This window comes from Antedon mediterranea, chromosome 11, assembly GCF_964355755.1.
Source record: "Antedon mediterranea chromosome 11, ecAntMedi1.1, whole genome shotgun sequence".
NCBI classification, from domain to species: Eukaryota; Metazoa; Echinodermata; class Crinoidea; order Comatulida; family Antedonidae; genus Antedon; species Antedon mediterranea.
Window position 1 is genome coordinate 10,319,402 of NC_092680.1, and position 22,980 is coordinate 10,342,381.

At 33.6% G+C, this 22,980-nt stretch overlaps 1 protein-coding gene across 2 annotated transcripts in view; it reads left to right on the plus strand.

Annotated features, from left to right (window-relative positions):
• Positions 1-22,980, plus strand: part of LOC140063189 (uncharacterized) — a 40,515-nt gene that overhangs the window by 12,468 nt on the left and 5,067 nt on the right. The window contains exons 5-10 of one of the 2 annotated variants that reach the window (XM_072109670.1): positions 8,773-9,020; positions 9,509-9,654; positions 10,894-11,109; positions 18,577-18,720; positions 19,873-19,958; positions 21,454-21,742. In XM_072109670.1, the coding sequence (XP_071965771.1) occupies positions 8,773-9,020; positions 9,509-9,654; positions 10,894-11,109; positions 18,577-18,720; positions 19,873-19,958; positions 21,454-21,742 (1,129 nt within the window). The remainder of the gene's footprint in view (positions 1-8,772; positions 9,021-9,508; positions 9,655-10,893; positions 11,110-18,576; positions 18,721-19,872; positions 19,959-21,453; positions 21,743-22,980) is intronic. The other variant, XM_072109671.1, reaches the window with a different exon arrangement.

Consider the following 22,980-nt stretch of genomic DNA (forward strand, 5'->3'; position numbering starts at 1 on the left):
ACGGTAAAACAAAACAACTACTAAATGTATACAGTAAACTATGCAATTTATTCCAAGTGAATCAAGTGAGGATTCTCAATAAATAGATAAAATATACAATATACAATATTTGGTAAGACAATGCAGTAAACGGTGTAGCTAAGATGCTGGTTGAGAAAAGAGTGTGTTAATAATGTGGTCAGTGCATGGTAATATTGGGCTTGGCCCATCTCATCTGACCAATTAGGATTAAGAGAATTAATGTGGTTTTCTGTTAGAGTCATTAACATTCTTAAAATCCATTAGCTAGAAAAGTGAAGGTAACAGGAAGGTAACCTGTCAATGTGAGGTTAAATAAAGAGATATATAGAGGATGTATAAATAATCAAATTAAAAGTAAATGTTGAATTGTTTAAAAGCTATGTGGTAGGTCTGCTACAGGAGCCCCCTTCCAGTGAAAGAATTAATGATAGAACGAGACAAAACGTTGAGGGAAATGAACATGTCTACCAGAACGAGTAGTACGGGGAGGGGTTGCCAAAATGGGTGACGGGTTGGTTGGTTTGACTAGGGGTGATGCTTGTAGCTTGGGAGTGAGGGTTTGCTCTTGGCTTTTAAATATATCAGTATCCAAATGAGCTACCTTTAAGCGATCAATACTGACTGTGTCCTGTCGACCATTTAGATCGAGAACAAAGTGTTTGTAGAAGGCTCTTTAAATGGAATATTAATAATACAGACACTTGCCTGCAATGTAATGTAATAGAAGATGATAAACACTTCTTTTACCAATGTACTGAAGCAAATGAGTTATGGAAATACATTAATGTTTATACCACATATAAGTTTGGAATTGAGGCAAACTTTCAAAATATTGTACTCGGTACCGGAAACAGATATGTTGACCACATGTTCTCTCTTGGATGCTTCTGTATCTATAAAGCACACATTTTGAAAAAAGTAAAGAAATGGAATTATGGTTCACTTTCTCGCCTCTATTTGGCAGAAAAAAATAATAGGTTATACCTTAACCGACTATTATAATACGGTATATTCTACAGAGGTTTATATAACGCTGTGCAATGCCAATAGGTGGTTAAATCTTTATATAGAATTATAAAAAAAAAAAAATGAAAATAAATGAAATAAATATTAAAAACAAAACGAAACGTAACATATAAGTAAGCAACAAATATAACCATGAGACATAAAACTAAAACACAAGAGTAAAGGAAAGAATTTTTTTTTTTTTTAAGCTTACTATAATTATTTGAATTTTATATTTTTATTTATGTTCTTATTGTAAAAAAAAAAAAAAAAAAGAATTAAGAATAATAATTGTATTGCATTTTATATATTGTAAATACAGTATTTATTTATTTATATACCTTTGTCGTGGGTATGTATGTATGCATGTGTGCAATCATGTACTCGAATATATGCACTTGTGTGTTTTGTACAGAGACATAGACCTATTGTAGAAAGGAATAGTTAAAATAAAAGAAAATAATGAAAAAAGTGGATAATACATATAAAAGTATAAAGTATATATATATATATATTTGACCGAATTGTTTCGATCAAATCGTACTAAAGATAAAAGAAAGTACAAGAAAATAACAGAACAGAATAACAAGGGAATATATATTTGGATGAAGTGTAAAATCATTGTATTGATCATTTGAGAATGAAATGAATAAAATAGTGGTTAACGCCACAAAAGAGAAAAAAAAAACAAAGTGTTTGTCTGTTCGACTTAATACCTTAAATGGACCATCATATGGACGTTGTAAGGGTTTTCGAACAGAGTCCCTTCGCACAAAAACATGGGTACAATTAAATATTTCTTGATTGATATAGGATTTACGGTTAGAGTTGGTGCGGGTAGGTGTGGGACGTAGTTTACTCATATTATCACGCAATCTATCAATATAATTAGAATAATCACAATGTTCAGAGTTTGAATTAAAGAATTGTCCAGGTAATCTTAAAGTAGTGCCATAAACAAGTTCAGCTGCACTATGACCTAGATCAGCCTTAAGGGCTGTACGAATGCCTAAAAGTACTATAGGTAAATGTTCTGTCCATTTAGTGTGATCATTATGTGCTTTGAGAGAACCCTTCAAATGTCGATGAAAACGTTCTACAAGTCCGTTCGCAATAGGATGGTAGGCAGTTGTATGAATGTGCTTAGTTCCTAGTAAGTTGGCGAGTGAATGAAATAATGCAGATTCAAATTGTCTTCCTCAATCTGTTGTAATGGTTGAAGGTATTCCGAATGAAGCGATCCATCGATTGACAAATGCGTGTGCGACAGTATCGGCTGTGATATCCGGAATAGGTACGGCTTCGGGCCATCGAGTAAAACGATCGATAAAAGTGAGTAAATAAGAAAAACCATTTGACGGAGGGAGAGGTCCAACAATATCTATATGTACATGGTCAAAACGGGCGTCAGGTGTAGAAAAAGTAGAGAGTGGCGAAACGGTGTGCCGGTGTACTTTGGAACGTTGACATTGAATGCATGTTTGAGACCATCGTCGTACATCACGATTGATTGCTGGCCATACGAAACGGTCAGTAATTAAACGTTGTGTTGCTCGTATACCAGGATGTGATAGCGAATGTAGAGTGTCAAATATTATGCGTCTGAATTCTTGTGGGATATATGGACGTGGATTGCCTTTGGAAATATCACAAAGAATTGTAGAGTCAGAAGTTGGAATTGGAAAGTTTTGAAATTGTAGTGAAAACGGTGATTCAAGTAGCTTGTGCAATTCATCGTCATTCTTTTGTGCAGCAGCAATAAGACTAAAATCAACAATGTTAGTTGTGTTGTGACTGAAAGTATTAAGTTCGATTCGCGACAATGCATCAGCTGCTGCATTAGCTTTTCCACTCACATGGCGTATGTCCGTTGTGAATTGAGATATGAAATCGAGATGACGGATTTCGCGTGGCGAGTGACGATTTGGTTTGGCGATGCCGCCAAAAGTTCACGACCAAATGTGCTGTATCGCGTCTGCGCTGGTTTCAACTTCTGTGAGAAAAATGAAATAGGTTGCCAATTGTTGTCAATGCATTGTTGTAGTATACCCCCTATGGCCACATCCGAAGCGTCAACCATGATACTTAAAGGTGCATCTGGCTGCGGATGGGTGAGAAGTGTAGCACTTGCGAGGGCGACTTTAATATTATTAAATCCCAATAAAGCTGCGTCGGTCCATACCAGATCCTGTTTCTTACCTGCCCCAACAAGTAGAGCTGTGACAGGTTGTAAAATCTGGGCACACTGCGGTATAAATCGCCTATAAAAGTTAATAAGTCCAAGGAATTCACGTAGTTTGCGTAAAGAAGTTGGTTGTGGAAAGTTTTGTATCGCTTCGACCTTTACTTGAAGTGGTCGGACACCTTGCGAATCAACATGATGTCCAAGAAACTCGAGTGACGAAACTCCAAATTGGCATTTCGCTGGGTTGAGAACAACGCCATACTCATTAAGACGTGTGAATAGTTGATGAAGATGAGTTTCGTGTTCCTCGGCGTTGGAACTTGCAACAAGCAGGTCGTCGATATAAGCGTAGCAAAAATCCAATCCACGCGTTACCTGATCAATAAAACGTTGAAAAGTTTGAGCGGCATTGCGGAGGCCAAATGGCATTCTAACAAATTCAAAAAGTCCAAATGGTGTAGTAATTGCTGTTTTATGAACATCAGCAGGTTCAACTGGTATCTGATGGTAAGCTCGGACGAGATCAATCTTAGAAAATATAGTGGATCCGTGCAGAGATGCTGTAAAATCGTGCATGTACGGGATAGGATACCGATCTGCAACAGTAGCATTGTTCAATGCTCGATAATCCCCACAGGGACGCCAATCCCCAGGAGTTATCTTAGGCACCATATGTAAAGGTGATGCCCAGTTACTTTTAGAGGGGCGTATAATTCCAAGCTGCATCATGTGTTCAAATTCATGTCTGGCTGTTTTGCAGCGGTCATGTGCGAGCCGTCGAGGATGTGACGAAATTGGTGGACCATGGGTCTGAATATGATGTGTCACATCGTGTTTTAGCGACGCTTCCTGATAACAAGGGCGTGTAATGTTTGGGAATTTTGTATTCAAGGGTGGTAAATATAAGACCGAGAGGCGAAGTTTTGGAGGCGACACCTTGAATACTCAGGTTGGTGGTAGTGTCAATGAGTCGTCGATTATTCATATCGACTAACAGTCCAAAATGTCTTAAAAAATCAGCCCCTATGATGGGGTGTGTGACGTCTGCGACAACAAATAACCATTGAGATGTTCGTCTCAAACCTAAGTCTAAGGTTACAGAGCGATGTCCATAAGTGTTGATAGATGTATTATTTGCGGCAGTCAAAGTAGACTCTTGTCGCCTATGTAGACGCTCATGGCGAGTAGGTGGAACAACGCTAACTTCTGCCCCAGTGTCTATGAGGAAACGTTGTTTGGATAATTGATTAACAATAAAGAAAAGGCGACTTACGATTTGACGGCCAGCAACATTCGTCGCATGTAGTTGTCGGCGTTGGAGTTTTCCGAACACGGCGGATTGCATTTTCGAGCATTTACTCCAAATTTTTCATGGTACCAACAGAGTTGAGGAGTGTTGTTTGAATGTTGAGCTGAGCGATTGGTACTGTTAGGTTGAGCAGGAGATGAATGCCTACCACTCGATCGATTTCGATGTCGACTTGTGCTGCGACTTTGATATCTGTTGTGCCGTCGGTCAGATTGCAAGGAATTAACTTGCGTTGACAGTTGTTGAATCTGTTTTTGCAGGTTTTCAAGGGTCGCAGACAAGGAGGATGTATTGTCCGTGTGTACTGCCGATACACTTGTTGGCGCAGTTGCAGTTACAGATACTTCAATAATTTTGTCAGCCAATGATGTCAAGCTTACCAGGTCCAACTCATCCTTGGTTGAAGCTAGGATAAGCTGTACATTAGTTGGGAGGCGACTTAAGAATAGTTGTTTCATAATTGAAGATTCAAGTGGCCTGTCGCCTAAGTGCTGGTTGTTGGTATTCGCCCCTACTATCTTCCGAGAGAGTTCTCGCATGTTATCAATGTTATGGTATACATACCTAACAAAAAGCTTGAAAAGCCTGCTATAAATGAGATCGCAGAAATTATCGAAGGTATTGAGTGTAGTCACCCTGAGGCGCTTGTAATTATCAATGGCGATTTCAACAGATGCAAGCTCAAGAAAACAACGGCCACTTATTATCAGCATGTTACATGTAAAACGAGGGACAACGCGATTCTTGATTTATGCTACTCTAGTGTGAAGGATGCCTATATTTCGACCCCACTACCGAACTTGGGCAAATCTGATCATAATTTGATTTTACTCAGTCCTAAATATCGCCCGTTAAATAAGACATGCCAACCAAAAATTATTAATGTACGTAAATGGTCTCCTGAAGCCGAGGAAGCCCTGATAGCGGAATTTGAATCTACCGATTGGGATATTTTTACGGAGGATGAAGATTTGAATAGTATTACTTATGCAGTGAGCTCGTACATAAACTTTTGTATTGATAAATGCGTTCCAGTTAAAAAAGTGAAAATCTACCCTAACAACAAGCCATGGATCACGAAAGGCGTTAAATTACTGTTGTGTGAGAAACGTAAAGCCTTTAAGATGGGCGACTCTAATCGTATGAAAATATTGACTAGAGAGATTAAATCTGAAATAATGAAACAGAAGAACATTTATAGGAAAAAAGTTGAACATAACTTCAGGTCTAATAATATGAAACAAGTTTGGCAGGGTATGAAACTTATGAGTGGTTACACAAACGGTGGTAATACACCCACCTCGATTCCGAATGTTACTGTGCAATATGTTAATGAGTTAAATGAATTTTATAACCGTTTTAATGTTCATGATTTTAAAAAAGAAAGAGAGGCTCTATTTAGCTTGTGTCGGGTGACTGAAGATGATCCCAAATTTAGTATAAGCATTTCTGATGTACATAACGAATTCATGAAACTCAATTCATCGAAGGCTGCTGGGCCGGATAGAATCCCACCACGAGTACTTAAGGTCTGCTCTCCTCACCTTGATGGTATATTTACATTTATTTTCAATATGTGTCTTTCTTATCATGCGTTCCCGGATATTTGGAAACTTTCATGCATAATACCGGTACCTAAGAAACCTAAGATTAACAGCATGAATGATTTGAGACCCGTTGCACTCACGTCTGTCGCGATGAAAATATTGGAACGTATTATTTTAAAAATTATGCAACCTTATGCTGAAAAAGTGTTAGACCCGTTGCAATTTGCTTACCGATCACTCCGTAGTACCAGTGATGCGATTTATTTTAAATTACATAAATTGTATTCACATCTAGATAATGTAAAGAAAGGCCATCTCGGCACGTATTATGTATTTTGATTTTCAATCTGCGTTTAATACCATACAACCCCATATCTTAGCAGACAAAATGTTGAATATGGAGTTTCCCCGTCCGATTGTTCGTTTAGTTTTAAATTTCATTTGTGATATAAAACAATTTGTTAATATTAATGGTGTTAAGTCAGAAATCGTAACCTCTGACACCGGTGTTCCTCAGGGTACTGTCAACGCACCTAAATTATATTCCTTGTATACGGCGGATTACAGATCTTTAAATGATGAGCTTTGCCCCGTTGTTAAATTCGCTGATGACACTAGTACTATTGGTCTCATAGTTTCAAACAATGATGAAAATTATCGTAGCGAAATACAAAGATTTGTTAAATTTTGTGACGATAATTATCTCCAAATAAATGCATCAAAAACAAAGGAGATGATCATTGTTTTTAGGACTAAACATAAATTTAATTTTCAACCAATCACTATCAAAGGTAAAGAAATTGAAATTGTTGACCAGTACAAGTATCTAGGAATTGTTTTCAATGATAAACTGAGTTGGGGAGACCATATAGACTTCATCAGCAAAAAATTAAGTCCCAGAATGTATTGTATGAGAACTTTATATAAATTTAACTCCTGTGATTTGATGTTACTTTCGTTCTATAGATCCGTTATATGTAGTGTTTGGACGTATTGCCTCTCCTGTTGGGCTGGTAATGTTACCGGAGGGAATAAAGGACGCCTTGAAACTTTCATCCGTCGGGCTGGTAAAATGATTGGTCTGGAACTGCCTTCCTTTACCGATGTGCACCTAGAACACCTCCAGAAAGATTTCGAACGCATTGAGTCGGATGCCTCTCATCCTTTCCACAAAGTGATCATAGACCAACTTAATCCAAGTGGTAGATTGAGGCTCCTCAGTGTGAAAACAAATCGATTTGCTAAATCCTTTATTCCCTCCGGTATCATCCAGTACAACAGGAAGTCAAGAAGATAATTTTATATTGTAATTTTTTAGATGTTTTTATATGAATGGTTTTATGCTATATTTGTTTTTATAGTGTTTTCTTTGTTTTATGACGAGCAATGAATTTCCTTTTTGAGGATCAATAAAAGTTATCAATTATCTTATCTTATCTAACATCCGTCGGTATAATTGCGACGGTTTCCTATCCCCCAACTCCTCGGCCGTCAGGAGTTGGCGGAGGCGCTGTTGGTCGGAGTCAGTTGTCCGACGTATTAAGGTATCTTTCAAGTTCACATACCTGTTATCAGTAGGCGGGTTGAGAAGTAGATCCCGAACTTCCTGCGCAATTTCAGGTTGCAATGATCCGACTAAGTAAGCGTATTTTGTAGCATCTACTGTAATCCCACGCGTTGTGAACTGTGCTTCCACTTGGGTGAACCACAATATCGGATCATTGGGCCAGTATGGAGGCAGTTTCAACGCTACCGAAGAAATTGGCCTGTTGACGGTTGCTGCGTCAGGAGCGGGCACCACAGGTTGTTCCTGGTGCTGGGGTTGTGCTGGAGGTTGCGTTAGCTGTCGTTGTTGCTGTTGTCCTTCCATTTTAAGTTAAATTCGGTATAAGAAAGTCGAGGGTCACCACTTTAGTAATTGTCGGCGCAACGGTAAAACAAAACAACTACTAAATGTATACAGTAAACTATGCAATTTATTCCAAGTGAATCAAGTGAGGATTCTCAATAAATAGATAAAATATACAATATACAATATTTGATAAGACAATGCAGTAAACGGTGTAGCTAAGATGCTGGTTGAGAAAAGAGTGTGTTAATAATGTGGTCAGTGCATGGTAATATTGGGCTTGGCCCATCTCATCTGACCAATTAGGATTAAGAGAATTAATGTGGTTTTCTGTTAGAGTCATTAACATTCTTAAAATCCATTAGCTAGAAAAGTGAAGGTAACAGGAAGGTAACCTGTCAATGTGAGGTTAAATAAAGAGATATATAGAGGATGTATAAATAATCAAATTAAAAGTAAATGTTGAATTGTTTAAAAGCTATGTGGTAGGTCTGCTACAATTTGATTGTTTAATTTTTGTTTGCCTTTTAAATAAAATCTTAATATAAATTATATTTTTCTTTAAAAATAAAAACTGCTAACATGCGCAAAATATGTGTAGTGCAGTATATCTAGTAGAATATACATTTTTAATTTCAATTAAAACACATTTTATTTGTTTGAAAATGTTTGATTTGATACAGTATTAATGTAATTCTTATAATTATCAGGTACAGTATTTTCAATATTTGATTTACCTGTTGCTTCCTGTATTTCAGCTGCCATTTTGAAATATATGATTCAATACAATTACCTGCATCTCTCATTTTCATTAATCATTTCACTACTCGTTTGAAATTATTCTCTCTACATAAAGGAGATTTAAATGGACAATGTTTAGTGTATGAAAGCTTAGCGGATGTAAACTACGAAGAGCAGGATATTGAGAGAGCGATAGTTCACTATAAACTGTCTTCGTCGATAGCACAGCACATAAATTTAGCACCATCCGTGTGTCGTCGCATTCTCAGTAAACTTGCCAATGTGTTGGAATGTCAGGTGTCTGGTGCTGTAAGGGCAACTTTAAATGGACAGAGGAGGCCAATATCACTGTCCAGAGACAAGGTATATTTCTAATTTTTTTTTAAACCATATTAGTTTATTTGGTTTTGTTTTGATTCCCTTGTATTTGTAATCTGTTTTTCTTTATGTACACAATTTTACTCCTTATATTTTGTGTATAACTGTTATAGCTTACAATCGTTCTGTTAAAATCGAATCAACATTTCCATTGTCATCACTGCGATCTCATCCTTTACTTGAGATCACCTATTTTGACTATTGCCAATATTATTGTGTGAGCCCTTGGCTGCTAATATTTGTCATGCTTACTATACATTTTGTTTTTATTTTAAAATAAAGTACTGTATGCCTGAATAAAAATCCAAAATGTGTGATAATTAAGCGAGTTAGTAATAACCTTAATAATATCCTAATCTCAAAATGGAAAAACCTAATAAGTGTTTAAAGGGGATGTTTTATAATGCACTTTCATAGTTCATAGTTCATTTTATTTGTCCAAATTTCTATTCTATTCTTCTATGATATTTTAGTTCCAAGGTCAAAGCATAATTTCAACACCAATACATGGTATGTTTACCCACAATAAAGTAGTTCCACAGAATCTTGATAGACTTTCACACAAACCAGTTCAACATACCACAACAGAACAGACATCACCCCAGAGGAGGTCATCCAGGTATGTGTGATTGATTGCTGACATTTTAACTTGGCTTGTTTTCTCCTTTATTTATTAGCTTGTTCATTCATTTCAAAGTTGAGACTGTGCTGTTTATAGTTTCTTTCAATTTAAATTTGTAAATACTGTACAAAGTTAAATAAAAGTTATTAAATTTAGTTTAGATATTAGAAAATAAGCTACAGTAGATATCACAAAGACAAAACTCTCCAACTAATTTTTAGTCAAACATAAGTTGCACAATATTGCATTTAAAAAATGTTTTTAAGTTTTTATTTATTCTGGTTATTAAAACAAATCAAAGGCAGTACAAAACTGAATTGCGTCCAGTAACATTAACATAAAATATATACCAAAAAACAAGCAAAATTTACAGAAACATCCAATATAAAAATATATATATATACAAATGCATTAAAAAATAAGGAATATACAAACTGCGAGCCAAATTATTAATCATCCGTAGGCCTATCTATCAAAATTACGAATTTCATATATTATTGCACTATAAGGTCATTGTTAATCAGGAATGGGAGTGTGGACTTCTTAAATCTCTCTGTTCTACATTTAATTTGGGATATTTTGTTCGTGTTTCTGAGAGAGATGTTTGTTTGAATAGCATGTGAATTATCACTGTAAATTTATTCATTATATTTTCAAGATTGTGTATTGATGATATTTTATTATGCGTACTATTATTTTATATGTTATTAAAGCGAGCCTCATAAAGACACAACATTTTATGTCTTACTATCTTTGAATAAGAATAAAAGCTGAAACCAATATCTGGTGGATGAAAGTTTCAAGTAGATTGTATATAGTGCCCTCATTTATTATTGTAAATTCTGTTTTTGTTAAGTGTTTTAATAGCGTTGCTTAGCGCCCTCAATTATTAATTTTGGCAAAGAATTCAGATACAAGTTTTAAATTGTATCTAGCGCCCTAATTTGTTATCGTAAATGCATTTACTTTTGTTAAGCGCTTTCATACATAGTGTTATATATGTAGATAATTATCTACCAACTGAAAACCAAAAGCAGTTTTTGTAACATGTTTTGCGCCCTCCTTAATTACTAATGGCAAAGAATTTATATTTGTTTTTGTTAAGCGCTTTTAATAAAGTGCACTATAGGAAATCAATACTCCCAGTTGTTAAAATCAATACTAAGTTTAACTAACATGTGTTAGTGAATTACAAATTCATTTATCTGATACATTGAAATTCTTTCTGTTATGTAGGAGAAAGAAGGCAAAAAAATCAAAGGGAAAAAGGCGAACTGGAGCGGCGGAGTTGCCTGTTCCTCAGGGAGTTGTATCGTATGAAAGTGAATCAGAGTTATCAGTTGCCTTTCAAGCCATGGCTATGGATGGTATTAATGATAACTTGAATTACCTGTTATCAGATGGTGCAAGTTCTACCAATGAATTATTTGAACAGGCTTATCAAATTCAGAGGTGAGTCTAACGCCCGTATTCTTAAACCGGACTTTAGTCATAGTTCAAAGTTCGACTTGAAAAAGTCGTAGTTCGAGCTATTCAAATTCGATTAACGAAGTAGTCGAAGTTTGCAGTTCGACTTAATGAAGTCGAGCTTTTAGTCGAGTTGCACACGTCTGGGTAACAAAGGCTAAACATTGGCCGATGACAAGAGAGTATTTGAGGAGCAGATGAAATTTTGCGCATTGATATCACTTTCCATTTTCTTACAAAACTGTTTACGCATCAGGACTATATACATGAAAAATAATTTTAATCGTTAATTATTAGAACAAGATCAGTATTAATCTAACAGTGAAGTACTTTTGATTAACAACAAACAAAATCTTCAAAATATATTTAGGAACCATGGCGGTACGGTAACTTTCATATTTTCTAGGCCTCCAACAAAGTATGATCGCGACGAACCACGCACTTCCTAGCGTGACAAGAAAGCGCTAGGCCCCCTAAACATTCCATCGCATGGTGAATTGCCGCATCTCGTAGTAGTTCAAGTCGGACTTGCGCGAAGAAAATAATATAATTTGTATACAGTTGTAAATAAACATGATTTTCATTATTATAACTTATACCAATGTATATTTAATTAAGCTAATATAAATATAGATATTTCATTCTTCAATATCTGGCCAATATAACAACTCAATGACTGTTACGTTTTTTATAAACATCGTTTAAAAACCATTTAGTCGACCATTTAGCCTGCCCCCTCCAGGACTAAAATAATCGATCAAAATCCGTCTCGATTTAGTCGAGGTTGGCCTGATTTAGTCGGTGATTTAGTTGAAGTTCGGTTTATGAATTAAAATGATGTCATTTTTTTAGTTTTAGCTCGAACTACGACTAAAGTCCGGTTTAAGAATACGGGCGTTATATATACACTTTTATACTCTTGCACAACATTCTAATTTCCATTTATTTCACTTTAAACATAAATTTTAACTCATTTGTGTTCAGAATCATTGTCATTCAAAGAGAACATAAATTTATTGATTTAAAATCATTCCAAGGTCCAGATTCAATTTTGACCATATAGTGCAAAGGTTTTTTTTCTTTCAACTCTACACTCTAAGCCTCAAATGAAAATGAGATTATTATAGCATGATAGATTATAAAATAGTTTTATCTATCCTGTATTGGCGAGTCGCTTTCTGTTAGATGCATATGAAATAAATCATTTTAAAGATAACCGGATTCTGTTGCAACCCACTATTTTATCGTGTATATATATATATATATATATATTTTATGTTTTGTAGCTGAACCCATCTCTGAGTCTGAGGAACTGCATAGTAAAATAATCTTGAAATTTATTTAAGCTAAAACCCATTGTGAAACATACTGTATTTTGTGATATGCGGTAAAGCATAGGGAATTAATGTTTATAGTTTGTCACATCATGGAGGAAACCTCCATGGTCACATTCATTACTTGAAATGTAATATCGTTTTGGAAACATTATCCCATCATCAGTGTAATCAAATTAAATAAAAAAAAAAACTGAAATGCTTTTTTTGAAAATTAAATGAGTCATATAGTTATAGCTTTATGGGTATGGTGCTCCGGCTACTGACCCTAGAGTCGTGGGTTCAAATCCTGTCCTGTTTTTATCTTGACAAAAAAAAAACTCTTTGTTTAAACTTTAAGACTTGTCACCTTAAGAAAAATGGATGATACTTACGGTTTTCCTTGTCTAAATATAAATGAAAACATTAACCATTATGTTTCAATGAAGATTATCAGTTGATTAAGTGCATTGATATTAGTAGCACTATAAGAATTAAAACGTAATTGCTTCTAGTAGAAAGCTACCTGTATGTTGTCTATGATTGATTTAGTGATCATACCCTTATAACTAATGATAAAGCATTATACACTGTCAATGCAATTGAATTAAATTACTTTTCTGATGTGAATAAATAATAAAAATAAATAATATGTTTTGTCCTGTGGCAAGACTATTAATCAATTTTGAATTTTTAATTGACATTTTTATCTATTTCAATTGCTTTTATTGTTAATATTGGTAGGCAGTATAGGATAAATCAAACCGACAGGATAATTTGTCTTTGCATCTAGATACATATAGTTCTATCCTAGCAACCCTTATCAAAATATTGTAATGTATCTGTTATTATAAGCCACCCACAAATGATGAAATGCTTTTTAGATATACTGACTGACTGACAGAATAAAACAGATTGTCAAAAAGTAACTACATTATTCTGACTTAGTAATTATTATTATTAACTGATTAAACTCATATCATGTAATCTATATATAAATTTACGTAAGGGCAAAATTCGGTAAATCGCGCCTTACTTCTATAATTTTTACTCGATGGTATATAAAGTTGGTTCGTACTTTCGGTACTGATTTTAACCACCTGATGTAACCCTGTTTACTAATTAAATTAAGTTAGATAATAAGTTATTGACGGTTAAAACGAATTTAGGTTCCAAGATTTGCCCCAAATAGGGGTGTTTTCCGACCGTGGTATACACTGTATAATGGATGTCCGTCTTGAAAAATACCCGCCACAAAAATGCGAGGAGGCTTCGCATTTTCCTATCTCCTCCTACGATAATTGTTTTTAATAGCTGAAAACCGGTTGAACAGCTAGAGTACACCATCATAATGTTGAAGACAGGCCGATTTTCTTTAAAAAATACTATTTTGATAGATTTAATATACGATTATACAAATCTATTGATTTGCGATGAATGGAACATCCCAATCTCTCAGTCTGCCAGAGTTTGGTTTAACACAAGTACTGTAGGTAAATTTATGAGCCCTTGGTTTAACACATACGGTAGGTAAATATATGGGCCCTTTGAGAATAAACTTGCGAGATTGTGGATAGGCTCTACTGTTAGATATATAAACACATTATTATATACAAATAAACTTTATACTGACAGTTCTTTCTCAACGTTTGTATTAATTAATAATTACCAAATATAAACGTCGTAGTGGTGTATCGTGACATGGTACTTTAATATTTCAATCGATTATGACAGTGACAGTTTTAACTAAACTAAATAAAGAATGTTCTCTAATATAATTAGGAATCTCTTGCCATACACGGGGAAAATTAGTGTACAATGAATATTTAAAAGAAATAAATAAATAAATAAAATAAAAAAAGTATTAAATCGCAAATGTTTTACTGTATTTAGAGGTATATTATTTATAGGCCTATAAAAAAAATATTTCGTTACTGAGTGGATAAAGAATATATTTAAAAATTGTTCCTCTTTGTACCTATCCGCTTTCCCATCCCTCAACCCTAATGTTACATACAAAACACAAATTGGGTTTCTTTAAATGAGTCCAAATCAAAAACTTGGACTCATTTTGTGATAAGTTTCTCCTTCGGAAGTAATTCCCAGGGTGCTAATTTTAGTTGACTACATAAATCATCGTGTCTATTTATTTGTTTCTGTAAACGACAATGTATAGGCCTATAGTCCTGCGGTACGTACATTTGAAATCGCCAGTTTTGTTACGCTGAAATTACTGTGTATTCGAGAACCATCTGTGGGAACGACCTAGATGGTACGCGAAAAAAATTAAATGATTCAACCAGAATGTCACCAATTTGATTCCAAAAAATTTATAAAATTAAATTGGATAGCCGTCACATCCCCTACTTTTTGAATTTGCTATAGATTTCAAGGCAATTGTACATTCATCTAATTCAACTTGACCACAATTTTGCTAAACTGAGGCTTGTTTACTGACTGAACTGAATATTATTATTATTAGATAACTGATTTACTGACTGATAAGAGACTATAGTTTATTAACTGAACTGAATATTATTAGATGACTGATTTACTGATAAGAGACTAGTTTAGTGACTGAACTGAATATTATTAGATGACAGATTTACTGATAGGAGACTAGTTTACTGACTGAACTGAATATTATTAGATGACTGATTTACTGATAAGAGACTAGTTTACTGACTGAACTAAATATTATTAGATGACTGATTTACTGATAAGAGACTAGTTTAGTGACTGAACTGAATATTAATTATTATTAGATGACTGATTTACTGATAGGAGACTAGTTTACTGACTGAACCTGAATATTATTAGATGACTGATTTACTGATAAGAGACTAGTTTACTGACTGAACTAAATATTATTAGATGACTGATTTACTGATAAGAGACTAGTTTACTGACTGAACTGAATATTATTAGATGACTGATTTACTGATAGGAGACTAGTTTACTGACTGAACTGAATATTATTAGATGACTGATTTACTGACGGATAGGAGACTAGTTTACTGACTGAATGATTAGATGACTAAATTATATAACTAGATAAGTACTAGGAGATTATTGATATAAAGTTAGCGGTTGAGTTTCTCGACATTTCGATTAATATGCTTTGATCGTCCTCACTCAAAGCATCAAAGCATATTGATCGAAACGTTGAGAAACTCAACAGTTCTTTTCAGAACTAATCTACGTGGTGTAACGCAAACTTTATATCAACATTTGATTTCACCATGCAAACCTTCAAACAATATATTACTAGGAGATTAGTTTACTGACTAAAGTTAATACTAACTGACCACCAATCAATCTAAATCACATGATGGCCTGGATTACTTAAACATGTCTGAACTCATTTGACCAGTATACTGACAGGTTAATTGATGGTTATTAAATATTCCCGCTAAATCATTACCATGATTCCTTTCATTTTGTTATTTACACGTTTTTTTCCAATAGTAGTATCCCATTAATGACAAGTTATCAGTAGAAACATGAATAGAGTGTTGTTGTAGCAACTATCTTCATTAGGTTTTATGTGTAAACCAACACTATGGCAACGCTTTATACACTGTGTGTCTCTTTACCAATTAATTCTGTGTAAAGATAATGGCATTGGATGCCAGATAAATTCTTTTGTGTTTAATGCATAATTAATCATAGAAGGTATGATTGTGTGATTGGCTGATTTCCTCATTTTATTTGTGACAATCGGTGTGAAGGCAGAGTCAATGGTTTTAGGTGTACTATAGACAAAGTTTATTGTACTTTCTTAAAAACACAGATTTACTTGCCAATCTTTGATGACAACAACTACGACATTGTTTCATCACCATCGTCAGTCAGTATCATGGTAAATTTATCTGTGTAATTTTGTTATCTTTATATTTAGAATCCAAATTAATTTTTTTATTAGTTATCCGCAATATGCGGACAACTCCTTGTTATTGTATTGGATCAACATTTTTTTTCTGTATTATTAGTTATCCGCAATATTTTTTTTTCTGTATTGTTCTTCTTTCTTTCTTCTATTTTTGTGAGTCGCGTTTTTCTAAAATGTGTGAACATAAACATTTCATAACTTTGACAACATATGGACATTTACCTTAAGTTGTGCACCTCCTATTTCCGAATATAAAATATAGGATTTAAATTGTATCTTTCGTCATAGCATCACATTTAATAGAGCGCATCTAGCTTATCCGTATTCCATTTTCCCCGAGAGTTTAATATTGTCTAGCTCAATCAACTATCTTTCGAATGATTTAAAAATATTTTAATTTTTATGTTGTCATCATATCTAAAAATTTAAAGAACTTGGGTCACATGTTTTCATCTTTACAGTAAATTTAAATCTGTTATTGGATTGTAGATACGAATTCATGTGAACATTTTGCCAATCTTATGTGGTGACGTCACCATATGGCAGTTGAATATTTTCATATTTTACGTCATAGTTATATATGAGCGCACATCTATATTTTACGTATTCAAATTTCTTCTACATGTTGTTACCGAGATAATTTCTTTTCAAAATTGCTATCTTTGTGTTTCATTTTGATACCGTCACCATGTTAAAAATTGGAATAAATGGCGGGAACTGTAATTTCACCTATTCTACACTGTATGTAATGTATACAAATTATACTGTGTATACTGATATACTATATGACACAAAATAGACAGAATTTAGCACTAATAACATAACTTTGGAAAGTTGGAAATGAATAAAGATTTTATATTACTGTAGCTTGTATTCATTTAAGTAAAATTTTAAAAATTATTATCTTTTATAAGTTTATATCATTAAGTATGATTTTTTCATTTAAAAAACTTATTTATTTTAATTTGTTTATTTATTAATTATTATTTTCTTGTTATACTTTATATTTAGTTAAGTCAGGATCCCATTGAGACAATTTTACCTTCTATATAGTTTGGATCCTTAAACATCTTTGCTTGTATTATTGGTTTTTTACCTCCGCAAAGGAGGTATATGTAACCGATCGCGTGTGTCTGTTTGTTTTTTAGCAGGATTACTCAAACAAGATCTTTACCAAAATGAAAATACAGATAGATATGTGGTCAAGGACCACTCCATTAAATTTTCTGGACCACTTTTTAGTATTAGTTTTATTAGTGTTAAAAGATAGACGGCAATTTTCAAAAGCCAGCGAGCAGTCTTAAAGTAACAAGTAAACTGAAATTGCATTTTCTCGAGAACTACTTGTCCAAAAAAAATCATTTTTGTACAAGAGGCAAGAGTAATTTGTGATTTATAATTTTAAAACATAATTTGATTTAATGTACAGGTTTTTTGATACAAGTAGTTTTAAAAAACCGATTTCTTTTCAAATTCACCCGTTTGTTTTTGGCGTTCCTGTTCTATTGTTAGTCAACTTAAGCTATTTTAAGTTGAAAGTCTGGTTACATACTTTTCCACCAAACTCGTATACACATGCTTGTAGTGAAATTAGCCTAAATCACACACAGCATTAACACACACACAACAAATCTTATGTAGGAGAATTTTACAGTATAGGTACAGTATGTATTCTCAGAGTGCCTTTCTAGTTTTATATAGTTATTTTTTCATTATCATCATCACCCTTTCTGTGCAGAACCTCAATTGAGTATAGTTGCCATGTTTGTCACATTGTTGCAGCTTGGCTTCTCAATGTCTTTCTCCTAAATTTTCAAATGTTTATATTATTATGTTTTAAACATTTTCCTATATTTTCTAAATGTATTATATATTAGATTTCAAGTTTAGTTTCATAAATTAAAATATAATTTTAAATAACTTATATTCTGATATTCATTAGTTTTAGTTTATGATATCAAGAATATAATTAAAATCTTTAATGGTCTTTCTCATATAGTAAACTAATTACAAAATGTACTATGCACAGTGTATGTGTGTTTAAAGCAACAATGAATATGAGAGAAGTGCAAATATTTGACATGTACAAATATAGAATACCCTGATGATAACATAATTATGTACTGTAGAAGTATTGAATCATTACACAATGGTTTGTATTGTATTGCTTCAAGTACCATCTCTGCAGCTGAAAAAAAAATTAAGAAAATAAAGCTGGTCACATAGATTAAATTTTCTATGTTTTAGTTCATCTTTACCAGATGTAGAGGTGAGCTCATCCAGGCCTGGTTCTACCAGAAAGAGAAATGCACCACTACAGATTCAGCAATCAGGAGATGTTGCGACATCATCATCTTTGACAGACAGTACATCAGATGATCAGACTCCTATGTATGTATCTACTCACAATACAGTAGAACCTCTGTTAAGGGGACACATTTGGACCCAACAAAGTGTAACCCATTATAAAACATCCTCATTGTCTTCCTTAATATGAAGAGATCAACTGTGTATTTATGTAAACAGAATGTGCTGTTTATAATCCTACTGTGTATATTCATGAATCTATAAATTTGGAAACATGATCTTAAATCCCATGCATTTATTAAGTTACAGTACATTGCTCAATTCAATTCACATTTCAGCAGTTGAATTGGTAGGAATATTTTGTACAAATTACACATTATTTGATTTGTTTTGACTAGTCAATTATGGTTTTCAATGTTGCAATCCCTGGTTGCAATCATCATTATCTTATTAAATATTTCATTTATAATTTACTTTTGGGTCTAAAATTATGATAATGTAATTACAGTAGGAACAATTTTAGGTTTGGAAAACATGAATTATTTATTAAATGCATTACTTTTTTCAATCAAACCCTTGTTGTGGCAAAGGTTACATTTATTCTTAAGATCAATTATTATGATAGGGTAATGTAATCAAAAGTTGATTAAAATATATTGATCTAATACGGTCACTGCAAATTAAATCGACACACAAATTTCTATCACAATTAAATGAATTTAAAAGATGCAGATTTACTTTCATTAATCTCAATGTGCCATAGCAATCACAATGTGAGGTTACCAATGGTAACTATCTGCAGCAGCAAGTAGGTCACTAATCAGGGCGGATTCATGGGGAGTGCTTACATATTATTAATATCAGCTCTGTCAAAAATACGTAGATGTAAAAAAGTAACTAATAATTTTATTTTAGATGGGGAGCCCCAAGTGCAGCCCCCCTTGATCCGCCCTTTCCAATAAAAAATGCACAAATTTTAGTGTGAGGTCCCCAATAAGTTACTGTACCTACTGTTTAGTTTCCATTTTTGTTTCAGTTCTCTATAATGGATTATACAGTATAAATACATTTCTATTGAAGAAGCAATTTTGTGATTTTATTGTCAATAAACATTTACTGCATTTTATTGATTTATCTTGATTTTTACTAGCTTCTCTGTGAAATATGGTTGGCATTTTAATAGCACAGTTTAATGACAATTTATAGAGTATTGTTATTATTAATTTTTTTTCGCAGACCTAGATTAAATGGGACATGTGACATTGATGAAATCGAAGGAAGCCATGAGAAAGTGGTATATGCACAGGTGACAAAACATAAACGTAAGTACGTACCATAAACATTTTTAATTTCATACCAAAGGCAAAGACATTTTCCAATAAGGTAATTTTATTTACCTTCCAGAACATCACAGTCATAATTATGCTGTATATTCATGTTATTAAAGTTCTAATCTTGTTTATTCAGATTGAGTTCAATGTACAGTAGCAATTAATTTTGGTAAATTTATATTATTATGCTAGTATAATTTAAGATAGTTTGAATTTGCTGTTGCATTGTTAGTGAGAAATAAATCATTCGTTGATTAAATTGTCCATATGTTTATATATATAAATTCAAAGGTAAATTACTGAAAAAAAACCACGTCGGCAAGAAAGTTTGTTTTATTGTTGGTTCTACTCTGCCTAGCCTAGCCCAGTAACTGGGCTATAATTTCTACTGAAAACAACAGGCCTAAAAAAGGACATGCAAACCATCGTTAGCCTGGACTGGGAGGGATGTATTACAGTGTACTTGTAACACAAAATCCTGGAGTCTCTCGGTATAATTCTCCCCCACAAAATAATAACAATCAAATTTTATCTCATCAGTCCACCTCGTTGTTTTGCTGATCGTCGTCGATCGTGCAAATAAACAGCATGCTCTGTGAGTGAGTTGTCATATTCTAGAGGTCAAAGTGTGGTCAATAATCGCTATTTGTGTTGCAGCTCAAAACTGCTCCGCAATAATCGGTTAAAACAAGAAATAATCGGTTAAAAAACGCAATGGATTGAGTGTTTTTAATCGGTTATTTAATTTTGCGCTGTTTCTGCTGCCCAAAAATAATCGATTATTTCTGCTCAGCACAAACAGGCCCTACAAATGTAATAATAGGTGGTTCCGGAAAAACAGTCCCAAGAATTTCTGTGGACTGTAGAATGGGCATATGTTTCTCAATAACAGCCCGTAATGGTGGCAACCTAGGGTGATAGATTTTGACCAACAGCACTCGAATTTGGCTGACATGGTTTGTACGTCAGTGTCTGAATAGGAATGATCTTATCTTACTATTCTGGATATCCGGTTAGTTCTTCTGTAGGATTCTGAAAATCTAAATCTGAAGAACAGATACGTCTGATATGTAATGCTTGACTGTACGGTATGTTTTTAGTACAGTGTCGGGAATGACAACTGCTAGGTAGCAGGTACATATTTTTATCCGTGTGTTTGCGAAATGGGTCAGTATTGAGTGTACCATTTTATATAGTGTCCAAAAAGTCAACGCTGCTAGTGGATTTAGTAGCTGTAAATTTGTTAAATAAATAATAAATAAATCTCTGAGAATGAGAAAAAGTCGCCCCAACCGAGATTCGAACCCTTACCTTCTGCTTAATACTGTGTTGAAATTATTATTATTTATGTTTGTATGAGACTACAATGATAATGAGCTTACAGTAAGATTAATTTAATATTTAGCATTTTGTTATTTGAATTTATTGTTGCGTGTATGAAACAGACACAATAAAGAACTTTACAATTTTCAAATCTATATAAAAGGTGCCGAGGCTAATTCTGCTGCTGCAGATGAGGAGAGGCTATATGAAACTTTAAATTATGGATTAAAGAGCACAGCACCGCTTGGCTCATCAATGCCTATACGTGATCCTCCGTCACCACCACCGCCAACACTACCAAAAAGACACAGTGTACGACATAAGGATCAATCTTCGTCTTCAGAGAGTGAAACAGATGATGTTGATGGAAGCACTGATAGCGAGGAAGATGAAATGTCATATAAGACATATGAGGCACCACAGTTTATGAAGCAATTATCAAGAGGTCAAAGGTAGGTCAAGAATTCTGTTAAACATAATTCTATTTTGAGAACAGGTCGACTATAAGGAACACGTATTCTCATTCATAGAATTTTTCATCGGGTATTTTGACATGGTCATGATCATTTTATCAGTATGTACACGTGAGAGTAAAATGTGTTGCTTTATAAGAGTTTAGAGTAGAGTGAAAGCTTGGTGGTTAATGTCCTGATCTTTACAACCAGGCTGCAATTTGTTTTCCTCTATCGGTTCGTTTCAACCTCAATTGACTATCTTTGGTAAGCCAGCTCACCGATGCGTGACAACGTATACAAACCGCGACAAACAGTCGTCACAACCGACAGTAATAATATGAATCTATAGGCCTACACTAATAAGAACTTTGAGTGCCATATTAATTAATAAATACTAGGCCTACTTTGTAATTACATTAAGAACATAATAGAATGTTAAAGATATTTTAGGCCTAGGCCTACGACCCAATAATAGGCCCTATCAGATAACATTATTATTTGTTGAAGTTGAATGGACCTTTTGTCACAAACGAGGACAGGGTATCTTTCTTATGGTATGCAATTGTAGCTAGCCTAGCAAAGCTTGTGTAGGCCTACAGTATACCATGTATTACTTTTGAATTTAAAATGATGTACAGTCGGAAATCCTGTGCACAGTGTATGTTTTTTATACTTTTTAAAATAGTATTATTAAATTCATATTTATATTGTAGGCTAATAGAAATTTTACGTTAAAGAAGTATTAATTATTATCTCCCAAAATCATGATAAAATACTAATATTTCAGACTTTTAATAGGCCATTTTGGAGTTTTAATGAAGTTACTCAATTCCATAGAAAAAAAAAATGATTTCACTTATAAAAAAACAATATAAACAGTTAAATTTAACCAAAAACCCATTGCCTGACAGACAATTTGGCTATTTGTTGCTTTATATTATGTTTTTTTCGATTCAATTTTTACTAGTCAAAGTGAATAACTATTATGTGACATTAAAATAACATATTCAACAATAAAATGTTTACAAAAATTGTTTTTTCAGAGAGACAATATATCTTTAAAATTAAAAACTTATATTATTCAGAGTCTAGATTCAAGAAATTGTATTGGTCTACTTGAAATGGAAATTCATTATATTACTTTCAGAATAAAAAAATACATACAATATAATATAGCCTAAATCCTATTGTTATTACAGTATATCAAATTATTAAATCAAATTATGAATATCATT